The 24,722-nt window shown below is 37.6% G+C and overlaps 1 protein-coding gene across 1 annotated transcript; it reads right to left on the reverse strand.

Moving 5' to 3' along the window:
* Positions 1-8,819: 8,819 nt before the first annotated feature.
* On the reverse strand, positions 8,820-14,172 carry C2H15orf61 (chromosome 2 C15orf61 homolog). The gene is made up of 2 exons (XM_059915480.1): positions 13,771-14,172; positions 8,820-9,042 (listed from the first exon to the last, which is right to left on the reverse strand). The coding sequence occupies exons 1-2, from the start codon at positions 14,114-14,116 to the stop codon at positions 8,915-8,917; spliced, it is 474 nt and encodes a 157-aa protein (XP_059771463.1). The 5' UTR covers positions 14,117-14,172; the 3' UTR covers positions 8,820-8,914.
* Positions 14,173-24,722: the final 10,550 nt, after the last annotated feature.

Consider the following 24,722-nt stretch of genomic DNA (forward strand, 5'->3'; position numbering starts at 1 on the left):
TACACATCATTCTGTTTGACTTTAAAATAGTAAAATTCCTGTATGAGAAAATAGATGGCACCTTTTGAGATGCCTCAAAAGGATAATGCAACAAGATTCCAATCTTTTATTTTTCAGAAGGCATGGAACAGTGTAAGTTTGTTCATTACACCTGAGATAGTATTTCAAAATTTGTTGCTGTTCTTGTAAAGAATCCATATGATTTCCAATTAAAGTATCCTTTTCTTAAAGCTCTTAAAAATGAAGGCAAGTTTTCTTTTTAATTTTGAATCATCACATGTTCATTTGACATAGAGCCTTCATTATATGACAAATACTGGAAACACAAAAATTAGTAACACATTGTTCTCTTCCAGCTGTGTACAGAAGTAGTCTTTCAGTATGGCTTGAATGGACCCTGTATATAGATTCAGAACTACTAGATTTTGTTGACAGGTAAAATTAGTATTGAATAAAATTTGCCTTCAACATGGTCAATGCAAAAGATTTGTAGGATGAATGAATGACTGTTGATTTTTAATGTAATCTAAAAGTAAGTGACACTATTTAGATTTTAATTCAAACCTTGAAATTCTTGGTCCCTTTATTTTATAAAATTTGGATATTTGAAAGCATAAGAAACTAAAATTTTGACTTTATCTCACAGTCAGAGCCTTAATACTATGTGTAAAGAAAGGTTGCAAGATAATCTAATTTTTTTTTTTTTCGTTTTTGTTTTTGGCTGTGTTGGGTCTTCCTTGCTGCACATGGGCTTTCTCTAGATGAGGCAAGCGGGGGCTACTCTTCGTTGCGGTGCACGGGCCTCTCATTGTCATGGCTTCTCTTGTTGCAGAGCACGGGCTCTAGAGCGCAGGCTCAGTAGTTGTGGTGCACAGGCTTAGTTGCTCTGTGGCATGTGGGATCTTCCCAGGCCAGGGATCAAACCCATGTCTCCTGCATCAGCAGGCGGATTCTTAACCACTGTGCCACCAGGGAAGCCCTAATCTCCTACTTTTATGAATTATTTTAATCCAATTCATAAACATATACATTTTTTGAAATAAAAATATCCATTTTCCTTAAATGGAGTTTTAAATTCACATCTATTTATTAGAGTACGGATTTTTATTTTGTATATTTTTATTTTTCCTTTAGGGTTAGGGTAGACAACTTTTTAGATCTGATTTTAAGTTATGCACTTATATGAAAATAGAGTAAAATGAATCACTTTGTGGTTAATAAATTCAATATTCTGCTTACAGACAGCTTGTTATAAAATTACTGATATATTCTAGCAGAAGCAGTAAAGGCTATGTCAAATAACTACCAAAAAAATCATACTATGTAGCATTAATGATGTTACCTTAACATACCAGCTTCAGGGGCTGCATAATTGTTTCTGCCAACCCATAAATTTTTGAGTAACAACAAAATTATTGTGATTTTTCTTACTAAATAATTCATACATTACAAAGAATGTATGTAACAAGGTCCATGAATCACTAAAGCATATAATGATCATATATCTAATGACATATCTCTTTTCATAAGATGAATTCGAATAGATTTATGTATTTAGGTTAACTAAAAAATACCAAGTTTATAAGGTTCATAATTCTATCAACAACAACAAAAAACTTCAAATCTTCCTTAAGAAGTACATGATTTGCTTTTAAAAACTGAAAGCTTTTGTTTATCAAAATCCTTGTTTAAGCTACTTTTCATGAAGTTTTACAGCGTTTAAATTGATACTATAAATATTACTGAAGATAAATTTATAATATAATGGAGTAGTACAATGTTCATTAACTGTATTTAAAATGATATAAGTGCAACTAAAATAGCTATAAGCAATACTATATAAAACCTCATTCTAGTAGTAGCTGATATTCTTTATCTAGCAACTAGGATCTAAAAGAGGATATTTTCATTTACTAACATTTTACATACTTTTCTTTGGTCTTATCTTTTTAAAAATTTTTAAAATTAAAAAAAAGTTTTGGCCTTGCCTCGCGGCATGCAGGATCTTGGTTCCCCGACCAGGGATGAACCCATGCCCCCTGCAGTGGAAGCACGGAATCTTAGCCACTGGACCGCCAGGGTAGTCCCTGGTCTTAAAGTATCTCAAACCAAGTATACCCTTTTCTTAATGCTACTAAAGGTGATCCCAAATGAGATTTCATCTATTTAATTCAAACTAGGTTTCACGAAGTTGAGTTATTAGTAGTGAGGTGGATGGACCTAGAGACTGTCATACAGAGCGAAGTAAGTCAGAAAGAGAAAAACAAATACCGTATGCTAACACATATATATGGAACCTAAAAAAAAAAAAAAAAAGGGGCTTCCCTGGTGGCGCAGTGGTTGAGAATCTGCCTGCCAATGCAGGGGACACGGGTTCGAGCCCTGGTCTGGGAAGATCCCACATGCCGCGGAGCAACTAGGCCCGTGAGCCACAACTACTGAGCCTGCGCGTCTGGAGCCTGTGCTCCGCAACAAGAGAGGCCGCGATAGTGAGAGGCCCGCGCACCGCGATGAAGAGTGGCCCCCACTTGCCACAACTAGAGAAAGCCCTCGCACAGAAACGAAGACCCAACACAGCCAAAAATAAATAATAAATAAATAATAATAAATAAATTAAAAAAAAAAAAAAAAAAAAAAAGAAGAAAGATTCTGAAGAACCTAGAGCCAGGACAGGAATAAAGACGCAGACGTAGAGAATGGACTTGAGGACACAGGGAGGGGGAAGGGTAAGCTGGGACAAAGTAAGAGAGTGGCATGGACATACATACACTACCAAATGTAAAATAGATGGCTAGTGGGAAGCAGCCTCATAGCGCAGGGAGATCAGCTCGGTGCTTTGTGTCCACCTAGAGGTGTGGGATAGGGAGGGTGGGAGGGAGACACAAGAGGGAGGAGATATGGGGATATATGTATATGTATAGCTGATTCACTTTGTTACAAAGCAGAAACTAACACACCATTGTAAAGCAATTATACTCCAATAAAGATGTTAAAAAAATAAAAACTAGGTTTCATACTAAAATTTTTAAAATTCCAAGAATAAACATATAAAATGATGTTAATGTTTTACCTCTTTTAATTTCTAACATTTTTCTAAACACAGTTATTTTCTATAGAAATTATGCAGTTATATTTTATCATAGTAATAACGAATCCTTTACTAATTTTTAAAATTTATTTTTATTTATGGTGAAATACACATCACACAGAAATTATCATGTTAACCATTTTTAAGTGTACAGTTTAGTGTTATTAAGTACATTCACATTACTGTGCAACCATCAATACCATTTATCTCCAGAACTTTTTATCTTACACAATTGAAACTCTATACCTATTAAACACTAACTGCCCATTTCCCCTCCCCCCTTTACTAGTTTTTTAACAGCTTTATTGAAAGATAATTCACATGCCATACAGTTCTTCCTTTTAAAGTGTACAATTCAATGTTTTGAGTATAGTCACAGAATTGTGCAACCATCACCACAATCAATTTTGGAACAGTTTCATCACCCCAAAAAGAATCCCCGTGCCCATTAACAGTCACTCCCCATTTCCTACCAACCTCCCCAGTCCTAGGCAATCACTAATCCACTTTCTGTCTCTATAGATTTGCCTATTCTGGACATTTCATATAAATGGAATCACACAATGTATGGGCTTTATGATGGGCTTTTTTCACTTAGTGTAATGTTTTCAAGAAAGCTTTGTCAATGCTGTAGCATGGATCAATAATTCTTTCCTTTTTTTGGTTGAATAATATTCTGTTGTGTGAATATGCCACATTTAATTTTTTTTTTAATTTTTTGTAAGTGAAATAGGGAGCATTTTCTTTTTTTCTTTTCCTTTTTTTAAAAAAAATTATTTATTTTATTTATGGCTGTGTTGGGTCTTCATTTCTGTGCGAGGGCTTTCTCTAGTTGTGGCAAGCAGGGGCCACTCTTCATCGTGGTGCGCGGGCCTCTCACCATCGCGGCCTCTCTTGTTGCAGAGCACAGGCTCCAGACGCGCAGGCTCAGTAATTGTGGCTAACGGGCCCAGTTGCTCCGTGGCATGTGGGATCTTCCCAGACCAGGGCTCGAACCCGTGTCCCCTGCATTGGCAGGCAGATTCTCAACCACTGCGCCACTAGGGAAGCCCCACATTTTATTTTTATCCATTCATCAGTTGATATTTGAGTTGTTTCCACTTCTTTGCTAGAATGAATAATGCTATGCACATTTGTGTACAAGTTTTTGTGTGAACATATTTTCAATTCTCTAGGGTATGTATCCCAGGAACAGAATTGCTGGGTAATATGGTAACTCCATGTTTGATATTTTGTGGAACGGCCAAACTTTTCCCAAGTGGCTGCACTATTTTACATTCCCACTAGCAATGTATGAGGGTTCCAACTTCTCCATATTTCATGCGAACACTTGTTATTATGTCTTTTTGATTATAGCCATCCTGTTGGGTATGAAGTGGTATCTCGTTGTGGTTTTGATTTGCATTTCCCTAATAGTTAATGTTAAACGCCTTTCATGTGTTTAGTAGCTATTTGTATAATTTCTTTGGAGAAATGTCTGTCCAAATCTATTTTTCAATTGGGTTGAGTTAGAAGAGTTCTTTATATATTCTGGCTATAAGTCCCTTTATCATATATATGATTTGCAAATATTTTCTCCCATTCTGTCAGTTGTCTTTTATTTTCTTGATAGTGTCCTTTAAAACACAAAAGTTTTTAATTTTGATGATGTCCAACTTATTATTTTTTTTTGTCATTTGCCTTTTCTAACATTTATCCTTTCCCCAAATAGGAGATTTTTACAGTAGGCAGTATGTGAAATCAGTTTCTTTACTAGAAAGCTAACTGAACTTAGAAATACACTTACTAGGGGCTTCCCTGGTGGCGCAGTGGTTAAGAATCCGCCTGCCAATGCAGGGGACATGGGTGCGATCCCTGGTCCGGGAAGATCCTACATGCTGCGGAGCAACTAAGCCTGTGCACCACAACTACTGAGCCTGCGCGCCACACCTACTGAAGCCCGCGCGCCTAGAGTTGTATTAAACGTAGTCTCAATTAGCAAAACAGGTCTGAGAAGTTGCTGGATGGCCAAGCTTGTGTCATTGGAAACTATTTTATCCACATCTTCATTTAAAGAATTTTTTTCTCAACATCTGATCTCCAATTTATATTAGAAAAATACTCTGTGGACTGTGGTCACTACTAATAACACTTCTTATTGTTGGGAAAGCTCTTGTGAAACATTTGTCAAGCACATAAAATGGTATAAAAGTGAAATATAGTAATTAAGATGTGTGTTCTATCGATTGTGTAAGCTAAAGTAATTTTTCATTACTAACGTAAGATTTAATAAGTATAAGTAGTTAAAGATTCTGACTTGGCACTAGTCATTAGCATGTAATTGAACTAGTAAAAAAGATCAGTTAAAGCTGTGTTGATTACCACCTTATCTTTGAAAGGCAATTAAAGACCTCAATCATTGCAACAAGATTTGATTGTGCAGCCTTTATTGGACATTGATCTTTCAGCAAAGTGCAGTTACATTTTCCATTAATTTACAGTAACACAGTTTAACTCTGATACCCTAGACTGTTGACCCAGGTGAGATGTAATGCTAAGTACTTGTTTAGGTTAAGATGCCCCCAAACGTCATTACTGTCTGAATGGTAAGTGCTGAAAAAAATTAGACACCCGATCCACTAGCTTTAGGATAAGGTTTCTGTTATCTGCATTAGCTTTTAAATGAAATGAAACCCAGATCCTTGTCTTTAGGTCACTCCACTCATTCAAACAACATTCATTCTTTAATAGAATTAAGAGATATTTTGTGAAGAATTATAGATGATCTGTGATTATAATTTTGAGTGAATATAAATATAAATGACACAAAATAAAATGTACATTTTAAAAGAAATACATATGGCTTTTAAAATTAAAAGTGTTTCCCTTTTTACTGGTCAACAATAAGCAAAATATTAGTGACCAAATGTGTATGATGAACGAACTTATAACTATTTGTACAATTTGGTATGTTAAGACATTAGCACTGAGAAACTAGGGATTTTTTTTTTTTTTTTTTTAATTGGCAACCTCTTTCTTGCTCCCAACTCTGTTACTGCATCTTTATGGTGGTTCACAACTTATACAGGAGCTACGAATTTTGACTAGAAACTTCTTCCAACACTTGATAATTGATTTGTATAGAAATAACAATAAAAGAGATCCAAGATTTTAAACTAAAATAAAACTTCATCTTCATTCAAAAAATAGTTTTGCCTGGATTATTTTAAAGACTAAAAATCCCATTAAAGAAGTATAGGCAGAAAAGCTGTCTGTTTCATCAACTAAGAAAACTCCTGCTATCCAGAAGGGCAGGGTCCACTAGGAACCCAGCTTGCCATCTCAGGCATAACCTGCAGGCGCACAGACACACTCGCACAAACTGCCTTCAATGTGTCTCCTCCTTCCTTCCTCTCACTTATTTAAAAAATCCTTTTATTGATGAAGTATTTTAAACTTAAATATATATGGAACACAAGAATAAGGATTACAAAACCAGCTTTTCTGCAATTAATGTAAAACTGACATTTGCTTACAAGCACATTCATGATACATTTTAAGGCAGAAAGGTTTCTTGTTTTGTCCTTCTTAGATTACAGGTGGAAAAAACTAAGATACAAAGGAGTAGTTATTAGCCTGGGGTCAAAAAGTAAGATAGCACTGTTGCTAAAAATAGAATCAATCTCCTGCCTCCAGCATTTATATTTTATCCTTTTTAGGCCACAATACTTTGATGTAGTATACAACTTTAAAGAAAAAACTTAAACTATTGCTGTTCAATGAGAAGAATTTTTTCAGACTAAACGGTTCACTACAAGACTTCATAAATCCAAGGAATGATATTTTAAATATTTGAACCATGCCCTTAGCTATTGTTGAGTTCTTCCTTTACCATGATCAACTTCATGAGAGCAAGAGGTCTATTGATTTTCATGTAATACAAGAAAATATTACATTTGCTTAATTGTTACACAGTGAGCACATCAGACAAGAAATCAAGGCTCTATTTAATGCTGCAAGCAGCAGAGAATTACAGAGATCAATAGGGTAGTTTGTCAAAGATGTTCTCCAAGGAGACTTACCTATCACCATATGGACAAGAAGTCACTCCGATTGTAGCTATTGAAAAACAGGTAAGCACAGTCAGCAGTACAAATTATCAGAAATCAAACAGGCCAGTGTGAAAAGAAGTGCAACTCTACTGAAAAGCTGTATTTATGGTCTGATAAAAGCCATTTTATCAGCCTTGTGTTGGGACCAAACCTTTACAGCAAGTATTGACAAGATCAGGAGCAATGAATGAGCAGTATTTGACTTAAAACTTATGAGCTATAGTTATTTAACTTTGCCCATTACAGAGGAAATCAGTTCTAGCCTTCCTTGCAAAATGCTAATAGTCAGTTTTATTATTAATGAAGCTTAATGTAACACTATCTCCTTTGTGTAAGCCATTCATTTAACTAGTGTCAAGTATATTCTTCTGGACTAAATATATTGGCATAAGTACTTCTTTGATTAAAAGGTTATTTAGAATTGCTGTTAGACAAGTGAACACTACAAATGTTTGAAGAACAGTTCACTCTCTGTAGCTCACTTAAAATGACTACCTTTAACGAAGCCAGTTTGTGTCACTTCATTATTCCAGTGCTTTCACCTCAATCACTTCCACTCACTTTCCCTACTGATTTGCCAGAAGTAGGCACCCAAATGTTGGTTAGATTGAATTCTATAAAATATTTTGCTACAAAACTGTGTAAACGTTGCAGAGCATCAGCAACACATTAACATAAAATGATATATAATGCATGTTTGTAATTATGGGAGAGATCATAAATCTTAAACACCCATTGGTTTAGAAATTAAATGTTCTACTTAGCTCTCCCTGAATTACTCCAAATTTCTGAAATTTACCATTCGTCTGGGTATTCTGTAACTACCCCCAAGGATAAATTTTTTTTAACGACTTTGCTTTCAAAAATGCAATTAACCTAATAAAATTCTAATGCAAAACCGCCATCAGGTCTTTAAAATTTCAGCCCACTTCCCATTGCCAATAAGTCTATGGCTACGTACCATTTCAGCTAGTTGCTTTTCTAAACAGTTACCAAATTTATTTTTTCTGGGTCTTTCTAGATTTTAATTGTTCTTACAGCTTTATCGGCATGCTATTTTAACTTTTAATGAGTCTTAATTGCATTCTTCTTGCTGCATTTACATTACCTGGAGTTGTTATTACATTTTTAAAAAAGTAGTATGGTATTGGATTCTTTAGGTAATAAGAAGTTTCAACATTACACCCACACCTCTCATACAGGTAAATGGCACAAGGGCTGTAATACATTTCCATTTAAAAGCCTGACAGTTGAATGGTTTAAATTTCAGATTGCAGTTAGAATTCTCATCAACTTTGGATTTGCCAATGATATTATATTATTTTTATCATATATCCTAAAATTCTCTACTTCTTTTCCCAATGTTAAAGATTTTTTCCCCTTCCTTCTTTGTGGGGTATCTATATTTTCAAAGAGTTGATTTAAATTGTTAATACATAACTACAGAATCTGTAAGTTACAATCATTTTTTATCTCTTGTTTAACCTAGTTATAGGAAAAAATTGGTATAAGCATTATGTGTTTGTAGCTCCCATTGGCTAAACAGAGTATGCAATATATAACAATGTATTAATATGAAAAGCTTTGCCTCTTGAGGGCAATGATTCATCTTAAAGAACCAGACACCATAGAAAGAAAAAGGTGTTTGCAAAGTTTTATTTTAAGGAATCAAAAATAAATATTGCACATACACATGCGAAAATCTACTGGTATTTTCGTCCTCCAATGCACACTTTCAGTACATGGCACCTTCATCTTCTTTATTTAGAAAATAAACTGTTATTGGTCCATAACTGGTGTGCACAGTCTCTGTGACTCTAGCAAAAAACCAGGAGCCAAGTCCATATAATAAAGTTGGAATACCTAGAAAACAAATGAATATGTTACTTGTGAAATCAATACCTATTAATCATGTACTCATATATTTGTCATGGTATAAATCACATAGCACTCTTCAGCAACATCAAGAAATTATAAAGTTACAAAAATATGAGTAAACACTGACTCAGCCTAAGAGGTCAATTTCATCTATGTTTGTGGAACATAGTAACAATTGTGTAAGCCTAGAGATTTTAAAAACTATAGATAAGGCTGATGTAAACTGTAATTCAAAGTACCTGGGCTTCCCTGGTGGCGCAGTGGTTGAGAATCTGCCTGCCAATGCAGGGGACACGGGTTCGAGCCCTGGTCTGGGAAGATCCCACATGCCGTGGAGCGACTAGGCCTGTGAGCCACAACTACTGAGCCTGCGCGTCTGGAGCCTGTGCTCCGCAACAAGACAGGCTGCGACAGTGAGAGGCCCGCGCACCGCGATGAACAGTGGCCCCCGCTCGCCGCAACTAGAGAAAGCCCTTGCACAGAAACGAAGACCCAACACAGCCAAAAATAAATAAATTAATTAATTAAAAAACCCAAAGTACTTTACAAACATTAATTCATTACCTCCAAATAATTATGAAGTAATTCTATATTCTTTTCACAAATAATCAAACAGAGAAGTGTCATTAATTTAGTTGTAGATGCTCCTGATTATTGGCCTTGAGCTTAAATTACTAGGTCATCTTTATTGTGCTTTAAGTTGGTCAGTAATACCGATGACTAAAATAATTTCTTGTACAACTTAAAAGAAACTGGGTCAAAAAGCTGTCTTCAAAATCTAAGGCAAAACCTAACTCTAAGGAAGATTTTAGTGTAATAACAAACATGAGAAAGAAACAATCCCATTAATATTTTTACAACTGATTTGAAAATCTTGCTTCAACCTATTTGAAATAGGTATATAGTAGACTGCAATAACATATTTCTTCTTTGGAATATTTCCATTTGCGATTAGTTGCCATTTGTGATACATGAAACTAAATATATACTAGCCAGAGATATGGATTAAGCACTCATATGCACATGACACTAAGCTGGACACAAAGCAAACTTTCACAATTCCTATTTTTTGTAAGGCACTTATTTAAAATCCATGACTATTATTAACATATTAAAAACATGTATAAAACCACAGGCACATGAATCAATAACAAATATTGTATAGTGTGCACAAATATTAATTTTATTGTTCCTGGGTATGAGTTGGACAGAAAATAACAATTTAAAAGAAGAGCTGTACATTTGGAAAATCACTTTTTTTCTAGATAATAGGGAAATCAACACATGCTCAGGACTAATCATATTGTTAAATTTTTTTCTTACTTTTCTGCAAGAGTGTATTTGCTGTGTTATGTTCTTTTTGAGTGTATAAGTTCATTGGACTACTTTGTGCTTATTCCCTGAAGCTGCATTCCAGCCACTGTGATGCCAAAGATTAATCAGGAGAAGCATCACTAGTTGGTAATGAGAGAGGCAAAAATGTCCATTCAGACCGGCACCTCTCTATCTTTAGGAATATACTGGGTCACAGCTTGTTACTATCACAGGGTTCCCTGGAATCCCTATGAAACTTTTCACAGTATATTGCCTTCTTTGCCTTGGTAATACCTCCCCCAAAATCTCTAAATGCCTCAAGGGAACGTCACAAAAACTTCACAAAAACTAGCATCATAAAGCTATTTATAAATCATTCAACCAAAAAGAAAAAAAAAAGGCAAGTAGTGGTGTGGAGTCGGGGAGTGGACAAGAGAACAAGAACAGGGCAGGCAGAAGCGAGTGGAGTAGAGGGAGCAGCTGAAATAAAAAATAAATTTAAAATATGGTATCACAACTTCAAAAGCTGAAAATGGAGTGAGAAAGAAAAACAGGCTCTAGAAATAATTATTAATTTTCCAAATATACTGATAGTAAAACACATAAAATATGACTTTTAAACCAATGCTAAGGACTTACAGTTAAGAAATGGCTGATGACACTGAAAGTTTTGTTTTACAGTATTTATCACAGTTTTCGGTTAAAATACTGATACTTTAAAAAAAAAATCACACAAATGGTCAATATTTTTTCAGCTAAAATGGAGGACTGATCAAGGACTACTAATTTAATAACTACATTATCTCTTATTAAGAAACAACTAGGAACCACTATCATTCATGCTATTTGATAGGGGGTAGAGATGTAATGTAGGAGTCAGAAATTCTCTAATTTTTTTTTTTTTATCCTGCAGTCTACTTATTTAATGCAGTCAGGCTAATACACTAAATGGGAAGATTAGCCACATATATAATTTACACACTAAAAAACCCCATAATTTTCTTTACAGCACAAATGCTGTAAAGTCTGTAAGGTTTGGTGAAAAATTAAATTTTTTCCAGACTGTCTGAAACATATCATAACATCAAAATGAATGTAAAAGTCAGTTCTTTGCACAATAATTCATTTTGAGTCAGCTGAACAGTAGGTAAACCACTGTCAAATTAAGCACTTTAAAAAAATTAGAACTTTGTAGCAAGTCTCCAATTACCCATTCATTCCAATGGTAAACTGCTTTTCTTAAATCTCAATCTACTTCCCAGCAGGATACCCAGACTGGTAAACCATCAGTAAAATGTCAGCTTCCATTGAAAGGAAGGCAGAGGAGAAAGGGAACAAATGGGTAAAAGAGAAAGGGAACAAATGGGTAAAAGAGAAATCTTTATTATTTACAACATGGAAAAATGAATGACTTTGATAATTACTATTTGAAAGGGAAGAAGAGGAATAAAATTCTAAGTATTTTTAAATAGAATATGTACTTGATGATCCAGAGGGGCAACTGCACAACACAGAATAGGAAAAAAATCCTATTATCTAATTCCCTACCCTAAGACAAAAATACAAAATTAACATTATCAAATTGGTGAATACTCTTAAAATAAAAAGTCCAGAAAAAAAAATTCCCTTTATTAGTATAAGCCAATTTGTATTCAAGCATGCTTGAGCATAAAGTTTTCCTTTTTGTTTAACTTAAAACTTATTCTCTTTTAAACAGAATTTTTAGAATTTTTAGAATTTTCCAAAGACCATAAACACCATTAAATCACTATTCATCTTTCTCTTCCACATTAAAAAAAAACTACAGCTGTTGTTTCTTTCTTCAAAAGGTTTTACTACTTTTCTGGGTGAGAATGTTCTGGGCATCCTATTTTTCTTTGGATTTCTTTCTACCTAAAAAGAGAAGCCCCTAATCATTAAGCTGTTCTTAAAGTGTTAGGTTTTAAATGGTGAAAACTTTTTAAAAAAAGGCGTTGGGCTCGTGGTTTACCTATAACCCTCCAGTTATGCTTTTCCTAACCTATTACTACATTTGGGAAGAATGATTTTTTTTGATTCTGAAAATGCTAAAATAAACATATTCTTCTTGAATCTAGTCATCACTCCAGTCTCTCCAAATAATTTTGAATTGAATTTTCTGAGTCACTACACTCAACTTCTTTGCATCAACCTCAAAATTAGTAGGCATGCTCTATATAGTTCATCAGTCAAATAATAAGACATATTTTTAAAGGATTACACATTGCTGAATAATCTTCTCCTTAATGGACTGAACCCAAGACAGTCCCAGTGGAGCAATGGCTCCAAAATCCCATGACTGACTTATGGGAGTTATTATAAGCAAAAATACACCTACCATATTTAAATTTAAGAAACTATCAGACTATATAGGAATAGTGCAGCTGCATAGGCGTTTAGCTTTAATTCTGGTTCAAAAAACTGATTGGGTAACGTGGGTCAGCTTGCACATCTAGATTCTGAATTACTGAAATATGGATTAATTTGATATCAGCTATATTAATAGGTTCCAAACATCCTGAGGCCTATTTTTCACTGACCTAGAAAATATAAAAGATGCACTCATGTCAACGTTCACGCCCCTTCCATCATTAACCAAAAGATAATAAACATCCAGCAAGAGTTAACACTCTCAGAGTTAGAATATTCCATGAAAACATACCAATATTAAAGAGATAGTCTTTTAAATATCTTTTAGGCCTAGCATCTGAAGAAGCTAACATCACTGGTGAAAACCTTTAGTGCTTTTAGTAAAACAAACTTGCTGGGGTTTCATATAAAGAGAACAAAGAAACTTTAAAAAAGTAGTTCCAGTTTTTATAATATGAACGCACCCACAAAGTGGTGTTCATGGGAACGAATCCTGCCATGCAATTAGGCATTTTTTAAAAACTTAAGAGCCACTTTCCAGCGGCCTACACCCTCCTTCTCACTGCCCAATATAGGGGTCCTTCTAGTTAAGAGCTGCAGGGTAGTGAGGATGGAATGCTCTCTCCCCGGGGTGATGCAGCGTGGTCCCTAAGTACAGGCCTGTCGATAAGCCCCACTTTCCAGGGGACGATTCAGGAGCAACAACTTAGCCCTGACAAGCACCTGCCGGGCGGGGGAACACAGAAGCCCAGGGCCAGGGTCGGGGCTGGAAGGCTGCAGAGTGGGTGGGACGCAGAGGCAGCGTCTGGGTAACGCCCCAGCACTGGGCGAAGCGTGGCGAGCGCGTGCGCCCGGGCGAGCCTGCGCGGGGCCGAGGCAGGGCTCCCAGGGCTGGCGCGGTTTGACCTAGGGCCGGGGGCTCGGCCTCGGAGCCAGAGCGTTTGTCAGCGTGCTTTGCAAACAGTGGGGCCATCGTCGACGGGACGTGCTTCACCGGCCCGGGCCACTCACCGAGGTTGATGACCTTGAGCGCCGTGAAGAACTGGTCCTGCCGGGCCAGGTCGTGCCAGGGGGCCTTGGAGCAGTGGTACTTGATGAAGGGGAAGCAGCCGGTGCGCAGGACGTGGTAGTTGGCACCCTGCACGGGCCAGTTGAAGTGCGAGAGGCCGAACTGGTCGTTGCGGACGGCGCTGTAGGGCACGCAGAAAGAGGTCCAGTGCGGCAGGCGCCGCTGCACCAGGTGGCGCGTCAGCACCTCCGAGGCGCGGGGCTTCGGGCGGGAGGCGGCGCCCGAGGCCCAGGGCCGGCACAGCAGCAACCAGAGCACGGCCTCATGGGCCCTCCGCACTGCCTCCATGACCAGCTTTACCCGCGTCCCCCACCCACTGGCCGCCGTAGGGGCGCGCGCCGCTGGGGGCGGGGCCGAAGGAGCGCGCGCGCTCGCTCGCTCCCCGGGCGTGCGGCGGGGACGCCCAGCGGGCGCCGCGCGAGTGTGCGAGACCCCACGGGCGCGGCGGCGCGTGCGCACAGAAGTCCCGCGGCTTCCTAGGGAGAGTGGAGCGGGGCGCGGGCGGGCGGTAAGGGTCACCCTCGCTGAGGAGGTAGTGAAAACGTGACCGAGGATCTCGTGTACGCATTAATAACCCTGAGGAGGGTTGAGGGCGGGCTTCGCGAGTATTATCAGTTTAGGTATGAGGAAAATTAAGCTTTAAAACAAATAACTTAACCACCCTACTGAGTGGCAAAACTTACACCCGTATCTCTCTTCCAAGCCCCAGGCTCAAGTGCAATCCTTGGTTGGTGGTGTTGAGGAAACCCTTGAGAAGGTGTCCTCAGGGAAGCGAGTTAAAAGTCAAGTCCCCAGATTTGCAGTGGCTGGTAAAGTCGGGGAGCACTTTTGTATTCAGATCCCCGCTGTTGTGTTGTTTAAAATAAGTCCCAGATATTTCAACAGAAAAAGTTTATTTCTTAGAAAGTCCCACGTCTCTCTGTGCAGTGTGCACCACCACCTCCCTCCTAAGAGCCTGGTGAACGCCAGACCAGGAGTCTTGTAGTTTTAAACCGTAATAATCCTGTCACTCATTATCAAATCTCGTACTTTAGGAAAACCTTTTCTCAAATATTGCAGCCTCTTGAGGTAGTAACTTACATACATCTGCTTTCTAAAGAAGCATTTCCTCTTACAATTCCTAAATTCATGTTTGGAGAAACCATACATAAATAAGATGTGTCTGGAAAGTACTGTATGTAAATGAGATACTTACGTGTAAACACCATATAACAGTTACTATTATTGTTGAAGACTCATGTAGGATATGAGTAGGATAGCGTAGGATAATGTAGGATAGTGTAGCTAGCTCTTACATTCTCTAATTTTTATTGATTCCTACAACAAGCAATGATTGAGCACCCATAACCATGTGCCAAATCTTGTAGGGTTAAGTCATTTCAGGGGCCTTGTAGTCATGCAAATAATTTAAACTTTACAGGATTCCCTATTAAATTTTGAAAGATTTTAGGGGGAAGCACGATGTAGTTAGATTTGCACAGAAATGGCTGAAGGGAGGCTAAGACAAGACTCAGGGAGGTGATTCAATACTGTGATTTCAAATTAAATTTTAAAAAGCACTGGAGTCCTTTTTCAAACAAAATCTGTCATAGAACCCCAACCTATGAAAACTTGTGTTTTATTACTAAACATTTATAAGTGCAAAATTTTAACATTAACTTTAAAGGTAAGTTTTTAAAATGAGGCTAGTTTGTTGTTGTCTTGGGTTTTTATTTTGCTTGTTTTGTTTTTAGCAGAAAAGGAATTTATTGGAAGGAAATTGGATAGCTAAAATAATAAATAGGACGTCTGCAGAACCAAGCTTAGAAATGGGAAGGAATCAAGAGAGACTGGCCGGCGAAGACATAGGTAAGACCAACAGGAATTAGTATGGTTGGGATGCCGTGGCTGGCCCCATGCCACTGGACTTTTGACCCTGCTGGCTTTTTTTGTTTGCTTGGTTTGGTTTTTCTTTAATCTTTTTTTAAGTTGATTTTTGTTTTCTTAATTTTTTGGCTGCGTCAGGTCTTAGTTGCGGCCTGCGGGATCTTTGTTGAGGCATGCGGGATCTTGTTGTTGCGGCACGTGGGCTTCTCTCTAGTTATGACCGTGTGGGTTTTCTCTCTCTAGTTGTGGCGCATGGGCTCCAGAGCGCATGGGCTCTGTAGTTTGTGGCCCACGGGCTGTCTCATTGAGGCATGCGAGCTCAGTAGTTGTGGTGTGCGGTATTAGTTGCCCCTGCGGCATGTGGGATCTTAGTTCCCCGACCAGGGATCAAACCCGTGTCCCCTGCATTGGATGACAGATTCTTTACCACTGGACCACCAGGGAAGTCCCAATCCTGCTGTTTCATGCTCAAAAATTTTTGAAGTTGGAGGCTATTGATGACAGTTGCTGCTATAGCAGCCTCAGGACAGTTTATTTCTTATTCCTTTGTTTTGGTTGCATACTATCAAGAAAATCCTGATCCCTTGGGAGAAGTGGATACAGATAAGAGTGGTTTTTAAATGATTCATCTTGAAATCTTGGGCATGTGCTTCAGTTAGAGATGGCAGGAGGAGATTAATTCTGAGATCTACACTGAAATGACTTAACCTCAAATTAATGCATGGGCAGTTTGCAATATGTTAAAAAAAATGGACATTATCTCTCTTTTGGCAATATAAAAATCTATTTTTAAAAAAAATGAAATTTGAATCAAACATGTGGGGAACCTCTGAATTCTGTCTGAGAAGCCCTAGGTTCTGTAGCATGTAATGTAAAAACTACTGATAAAGAGAGCCAGATATTTACATAGGTTTCACTGCGTTGTCTCTTGAAGCCTTGGGAAAAGGCTGAAGGATTTCTGTTGGAAGACGCTGTCTTGGAAAAACCTCAGCAGTGATGAGGGTTTCTCTAATCCAAGGCTCTTTGATTATCTCTCTTTTCTACTCTAAGGTAGGAAGTTCTTCCAAAGATTTCTGATAGATGTTGGACCACACCCAGGTTTTCAAGAGTGTTTGAATGAAATATTACCCTAACCTAAAGATACAGAGCTGGAGAACATGACATCTAGATATCTCTTCTAACTTTAAGATTATATGATACTCCTTCCATAGTTGAAATAAGATAATTTCTCAAAAAACCTACAACTCAGATCAGATGCTTGATTTTCTTTTCAGTTCTAATTCTTCATGGTCATGAAACGAAGGGGCTTAGAAGTTGGCATTCAAAAGCCTGAGTCAGTGTTCAAAAATATTGTGTCCAGTAATTAAGAATTAAATGCATTAAATACACGAATACTTAGTTTTCCACAAAGCATGGAGAAATGGCATATCCCTTAGAAGGAATCCCTTAAAAATAACTATCAATAGTGCTACCGTGTACAGCTTTTAACATGTGCATGGGTGTATCATGCTGCTCCTAGAAAGAAGGGAATTTGTTTTGGTTTTGTTTAAAGGCACCTAGGACCTTGTAGATGTTCAGAACATGTTAAAGATGAGTTCTACAAAGTTGATAGTTTGGAATATATTAAAATTAAAATTTTCTGTTCATTAAAAGGCACTATTAAGAGAGTGAAAATGTAATCCAAAGAGTGGGAGAAGTATCTGTAATACATATATCTGACAAAGCATTTGGTATCTAGAACAAATCGTTAAAAAAAGACAATCCAATAGAAAGGTGGACAAAATATTTGAATGGACTCTTCACAAAGGAGAACATCCAGATGTTTAATAATGTGAAAAAGTGCTTCGTTGCACTAATCGTATGAGAAATGGGAATTAAAATATACATTACCTTATATATTACACACCCACTAGAGTGGCTAAAGTAGAAAAGAAAGTACTAAGCGTTAGTGAGGATATGCAGCAGTTAGAACTTTTATGCATGGCTGGCAACCACTTTGGAAAATTTTTTGGCAGTTTAAATTAAAGCTGAATACATGCATACCTTATGACCCAGCCATACCACTCCTAGGTATATATTTATATTAGTGTGCTCAGGCTGCCATAACAAAATACCACAGACTGGGTTTAGCCAACCACAGAAATTTCTTACAGTCCTGGGGACTAGGGTGTCCAAGATCAGGTGCCAGCCAGTTGGGTTCCTGGTGAGAGTTCTCTTCTTGGCTTGTATTTTCTTCTTGCTGTATCCTCCCATGGTAGACAGAGCTAGCTCTGTGTCTGACTCTTTCTTTTCTAATGAGGGCACTAGCCCTATTATGAGTCCCACCTTTAGGACTTCATTTAACCCCTATCACTTCCTCCTGCATGAGGCCCTATCTCCAAATACAGTCACTTTGGGTATTAGGGCTTCAGCATATTCAGCATATTTTGAGGGGACACAAACATTCAGTCCTTAGCAATTCCCAACAGAAATTGTGTGCATATGTTTTTCAAAAGACACGCACTAGAATATTCATAGCAGCACTACTCATATATGTAATACTTAACCAGGAAATTACTCAAATGCCTAGCAGTAGTAGAGCAGATACACAAATTGTGGCGTATTCACACAATGGAATACTACACAGCAACAAGAAAGAATGCTCTACAGTCACACACAACATGCATGGATCTCACAAACATGAGGAAGAGTGGACGAATGCAGACACTAAAGAACGTACTGTACGATTTCATTTACATAAAGTATAGAAACTGGCCTAAACTCATCTATGCTGTTAGAAGGGGGATGGTGATCACTCTTGGAGCGGAGAGGCAGTTACTAGGAGGAGTATGAGGTGACTTCTGGGGGACTGGGATTATTCTCTCTTTTTAAAAACATTCTTTTATTTCTATAGTTCTTTTTTTTAAAGCAATTTTTTAAGAGTGGTTTTAGACTCACAGCAAAATTAAGAGGAAGGTACAGATATTTCTCATAAATCCCCTGCCCCCACACATGCATAGCCTCCCCCATTATCAGCATCCCCCACCAGTGTGGTGCATTTGTTATAATTGATGAACCTATGGATTATTCTCTTTCTTGATCTAGATTCTAGTTAAATGGGTGTATTCAGTTTGTAAAGTACTGAATACATATGATATGTGCCCTTTTCTGCATGTATATTATACTTCAATAAAAAGTTTGAAAAAAACAATGAGTTCTGCAGGTAGTATTACATAATAACACATCCTATTATTCACATTTATTAAGAAATTATATAGAGAACATATATAGTGGACATGACTGAAACATGACCTTGTACATATATAGCATCTTTTTTCTCATGTTGTTTTTACAACCTTACTGTGAGATCCTGATTTGCTCAAATATTTCTAATAGTGTGATTTAAAAGAAAATAGGGTAGGCATGTAGATTTTAATTCACTGCTGTTCTCAGAAGGAGAATTAAGGGCAAGATACTAGGTGCATATGTCAGCATGTTGGTAAAAGATAAAGGAATTATTTAAAAGGGATAGAAATATTTACAATTAGGATTTCATTTACAATTTCCAGTTTGAAGCTTTAGGATTTTTGGTTCAAGAAAAGGAGGACCATGGAGTTGCTGCTGCCCCAATTCATATTCCAGCATGTTTTGGAACTTAAAAACAGATACTTCAAAGAACCACCATCCTGAGTCTCCTAGGAACCCAAATCTGCTTAATGGCTCAGTGCCCTCTAAGCCCAGCTCAGCACCAGAGGAAGTGGCATGAGTTCCCCCTGTAGCTGGAAGAATGCTCCTTCATTTTCCCTATTCCCATCAGTGGCAAACAGTGCTTGCTGCTCCATTCCTGTATCCTTGTGTGTGCCCTGGCAAGGACAATATACATTGGCTTTATGCAAAATTATCCTCATAGAAGTACTGAGTTATATGGCAGAAGTCATTAGGAAAGGAAGGAACTGCTGTATTCTTAGCTAGATCTTTTTGAGTCCTTCTGTGGAACTGATTGATGTTCTGAAAGCCCCCAAGCAGTCGGCTGGCAGCTGGGGCTGCTGTTACAAAGAGTGGCAAGAAGAATTACTCTGGTAAAACATTTTATTGTGAACAAAGTGGGTGCAGAAATCTCATCCAGAAGCATCTTGTGTCTAAACTACTCTCAAGTTCTCCCTGCCACTGGAATGTAAATTTTCTAAGGCCAGAGGTTTATGTCTGTTTTATTAACCTTTGTGATCCCAGCACCTAGTAACTTGGCATATGGTAGGTACTCTATTTGTTGAGTAAGTGGGGAAAAAAGTGGGTAAAGTGAGTACAATTAGTGTGTTTAAGGGATGTTGGAGAAAGGAAATCATAATACTCAGGGTCAGTGGTTTTAATTTTAATTTCGATAGTTGGAGAAATTAAACTACAGAATAGGAAAGAAACTTATCCAAGATCATATACCAGAAACAAGAATCAAAATTCTGGCCTCCCAGCTTTCAGTGAGCTTTTCATTAGGAAACATTTCTATGCTATTCTGACATGGATGCTAGAATCCAGTAGCAAGGAGACATATTTGTGACTTTTTGAAACCAGCTAATGATTTATGCTGGTAGATAACACAATCCATTTCCTGGGCATGTTTTCAATGTTACAATCTTAATAATATATAGTCAGTGTTTGGGGAAGCATTTGAAAACATGGCCAAGTAAATTCACCTTGTCATATGGGTCATAATTATGGTCTCAGCTTCATAAAGTGAGCCTTGTTTTACTAACAGATTCATTCATGAATAGCATACAACATTTTTGTAGCAGAAATCATATTTTCATATCAAATTCCTAAGATATTTTGGCTTTGCTGCTGATCTTCAACCGACAGTGACTCTTAGCACTTTAGCTGTGAGTCTTTATGCCCCCTCCCCAGTCTCACTGTCAAGTAGTTAATGATCTATAAACAAATACTGAGATGCCCTAAGGGGGCTCTCCATTTAAAGGGGCCTTGAATCATTTTATAATAGAAATACAGTAGTCCACCCACTGATTTATGATTTGTCAGTTTAGGTTTTTGAAGTGGCATTCCACTGGTATTTTCAGATGGGAAAAGTTTTTTAGTTTACTGTACAAAAGCATTAAATTTTATCCAGTTTTTCCCTTCAGGAGAAAACTTCAAAAATGTGTATCTACATTTGCAGTTTCCATTGTATGAAATACTTTTTTATTTGTGTATGCATACTTGTGCACATTTCAGTTTCTTAAGCTAAAAGTGGTCACAGAGGGCAGTAATGTCAATGTAATAGTCCTCACCAGTTACTGAGTATTAATTTCATGCTAGGTAGTTTCCACCTATTGTTTCATTGAAACAACACTCCAGAGCAGGGTTTCATTCTTCTCATCTTCAGGCTGAGGAAACTGAGTGTCAGAAGTCAGAGGTTAAAATAAGCTGCCCCCAGTTGCAGGGCAGGCAGGTGGTAGAGCTGGGATTCAAACCTATTGGGCTGGCCAAAAAGTGCTTTCGGTTTTTAAGTAAAAATAGACACATTTTTTGTTTTCACCAAGAACTTTATTGAACAACGTAATCAACCTTTTGTTCCACTACCTTCTGCATTTTTCAGGCAACTTCATAATTCCATCTTCCCAAAAATTTTTATCTTTTTGAGCAAAGAACTGTTCCAGGTGCCTTTTACAGTCTTCCAGGGAATTGAAAATTTTTCCATTAAGAGAATTTTGTAAAGACTGAAATAAATGGAAATCCGAAGGTGCAGTGTCTGGTGAATATGGCAGATGAATCAGAACTTCCCAGCCAAGCTGTAACAGTTTTTGTCTGGTCATCAAAGAAACATGCGGTCTTGCGTTATCCTGATGGCAGATTATGCATTTTCTGTTGACTATTCTGGATGCTTTTCATTGAGTGCTGATGGTTGGTCTAATTGGGAGCAGTACTTGTTGGAATGAATGGTTTGGTTTTCCGGAAGGAGCTCATAATAGAGGACTCCCTTCCAATCCCACCATACATACATATAACATCACCTTCCTTGGATGAAGACCCGCGTTTGGTGTGTTTGGTGGTGGTTCATCTCGCTTGCCCCACAATCTCTTCCTTTCCACATTATTGTACAGTATCCACTTTTCATCATCCATCACAATTTGTTTTAAAAATGGAACGTTTTCATTACGTTTAAGTAGATAATCACATGCAGAAATACAGTCAAGAAGGTTTTTTTTTGCTTAACTTAAGTGGAACCCAAACATCAAAGCAATGAACACAACCAAGCTGGTGCAAATGATTTTCAGCGCTTGATCTGGATATTTTGAGTATGTCCGCTATCTCCCGCATGGTATAACGTTGATTGTTCTCAATTAATGTCTCAGTTTGATCGCTATCAACTTCAACTGGTCTACCGCCCGACCGTGGAGCATTGTCCAGTGAGAAATCTCCAGCACAAAACTTGGCAAACTACTTTTGACATGTTCGATCAGTCACAGCACCTTCTCCTTCTCCATACACTGCACAAATCTTTTTTTGCGTTTCAGTTGCAATTTTACCTTTCTTGAAATAGTAAAGCATAATATGCTGAAAATGTTGCTTTCTTTCTTCTATCTTCAATATTTAAATAGCTACACAAAAATTCATGAATTTTTAAAAAACGAATTATTTATTTGGTTGCACCAGGCGGGCTCCTTAGTTGTGGCTCACGGGCTCCTTAGTTGCGGCAGGTGGGCTCCTTAGTTGTGGCGTGCATGTGGGATCTAGTTCCCTGACCAGGGATCAAACCCAGGCCCCCTGCATTGGGAGCATGGAGTCTTAACCACTGTGCCACCAGGGAAGTCCCCCAAATTCACCAATTTTGATAAGTTGTTTTTAAATGCATGCTGATATGACAGCTGTCACAATACAGTCTAACAAAATGGTTTCAAATGAAGTTAAAGACAACAAGGCGCTACTAGAGCCATCTTATGAAAAAAACCCAAACGAACATGTTGGCCAACCCAGTGCATTGATAGGACTCAAAACCCCATGTTTGACCATAGTTAAAAAGAGCCATCTGATGCTAGACTCAAATGTAAAAGTTGCTGACACAATTTAACATCCTTTAGATGTTACACAATTAGTAAGGAAACAGGAAATAGCATTCTAGATCCAAACTGTGGCCCATCTAGCCCAGGAGTCTGTCTGGCTCAAGGGAAATTTGGGGGCATACATGATGACTCTCAAAAAAAAAAAATGATTTTTCACAACGGAATCACTTGCAAAATTTGTTGTAAAACAACTGTTTCTATGCATATTGAAAGTACTTTTATCTTTAAAACTGAAAGGCATGCAATAAGGAGTAATAAGGAGTTTGGGTACCACCAACAAAGATCCCAACTCTAAGCAAGTTATCAAGCTCTAAAACTTGGATTTTATTCGGGGAACCTGAATGAAGAGTATGTAGGAATTCTTTGGACTGCTTTTATAGGTCTAAAATTTTATTCACATTAAAAAGTTTAGTTTTGAAAACTGGGTTTTTAATGGAGAGTGAATCTGGCCATAGTTTGGACAGGTATGAGAAATGCTGTGGGTAATAGGCACATTTAGTCCAAGCCAGCACTTCAGTGAACCACATCTGTGGTTCAGCTCTTTCTTTTTATTCCTTCTTGCTATTTCGAATAAAGCAAGATGTTAAAGCTAACTACATGCTCTATTAATTATATGAAGGTGAACTTGAGTCATATTTGTTACTGAAGATGATTAATAATTACCAGTTCTGCACATGTTTCTAGTGCATTTCAGTAAATAAACAGGGTACATTGTTGGGTAGTAATTGATTAATTAGCACATTCATCCTACACAGCTCGATGGTCTAAGGATGCTGAGTTTGAGATATTGCTCATAATTATTGCAAGAAACAAATCTGTTCCATTTCTCAGTTTATTCTTCTGTATGCTGAGATTTTTTTTTTTCTAAATCGAATGTTTAATGGTTCAAAACCTTATAGGTTTTATTCAGATAAATCAACTCATGAAAAATTGCTAGTCATAATCTCAGAATCTTGTTTTTGTGTGAACTAGGGTGAAAACTTTTACAAGGCTAATTTTAACATTAGATCTTGCTGTTAAACTGGATCAAGTACTGTAAATATAGGGCACTTTCCCACCATGCAGGAAATGCTCATTGAGCACCTATGCGCAACAGGGGCACTGGAATCTCATTTGCTTCCCAACCACATCAAATAAGCTCAGGATTGCAAGTGTCATCGGGTTGGCACTTCGCAGCACCAAGCAAATATACTGTGTAATCTTCAGAGAAGTGCAACAGCGTGTATTGGTCACCATTTTAACTATGCAGCAATTCAGGATTTTTTTTTTCTAATTTATTGACCCAGCATGTGGTTGAGAGAGAATGTAGTTGAGAGAGCGTTGGACAGGGAGTCAGGAGTCCTGGGTTCTACTCTATCTGTATTTTTTCTTGAAGAAGCTTTGTGACTCTGGGCATATCATTACTCCCTTCTCTAAGCATGGATCACTCATCTGTAAAATGAAGGCTTCTACCAGGGATGATGAGGTACAGTGAGGAGCCCAGACTGCAGAGATAGATAGACCTACGTTTGAATCTGGGCTCCCTATTACTGTTTTTTATGATTTTAGGGAAATTATGTAACCTCTCTGAGTTTCTGCTCTGTTTGCTTGAGTTTATTGTAAGGACCAAATGATATATGAAAATAGTTTGTGAACTATAAATTACCATGGGAATATAAGGCATTGTTAATATTATTAATTATCTTAACTGGTTGTCATTAACATGATATGTGGAAGGATGCATCGAAATGCCCATGTGCTGGTCTAACAATAGAGGATTAGTAACATCCTTACGCCGTTATTAAAATGGCATTGGGTAAGAATTTCTGATGTGTCTTCATAATTTATTGCTAAGTGAAAAACACAGTCTGCAAAACAGTATGTCTGATATAATCCTATTTAAAAAATTATATACACAAAGATATAATAGGAACTCAATATATATGTGATAAAAGAACAAATTATATATATATTAATTGAGTGACTCTTTCTACTGATAGGTACTGTTCTAGGAGCTGGGC

This window comes from Balaenoptera ricei, chromosome 2, assembly GCF_028023285.1.
Source record: "Balaenoptera ricei isolate mBalRic1 chromosome 2, mBalRic1.hap2, whole genome shotgun sequence".
NCBI classification, from domain to species: domain Eukaryota; kingdom Metazoa; phylum Chordata; class Mammalia; order Artiodactyla; family Balaenopteridae; genus Balaenoptera; species Balaenoptera ricei.

Coding starts and splice junctions, on each gene's coding strand:
- C2H15orf61 (XM_059915480.1), bottom strand. CDS start 14,116: ATGGAGGCAGTGCGGAGGGCCCATGAGGCCGTGCTCTGGTTGCTGCTG. Junction 9,043..13,770: donor GCTCAAGGTCATCAACCTCG/GTGAGTGGCCCG, acceptor TTTGTTTTCTAG/GTATTCCAACTTTATTATAT.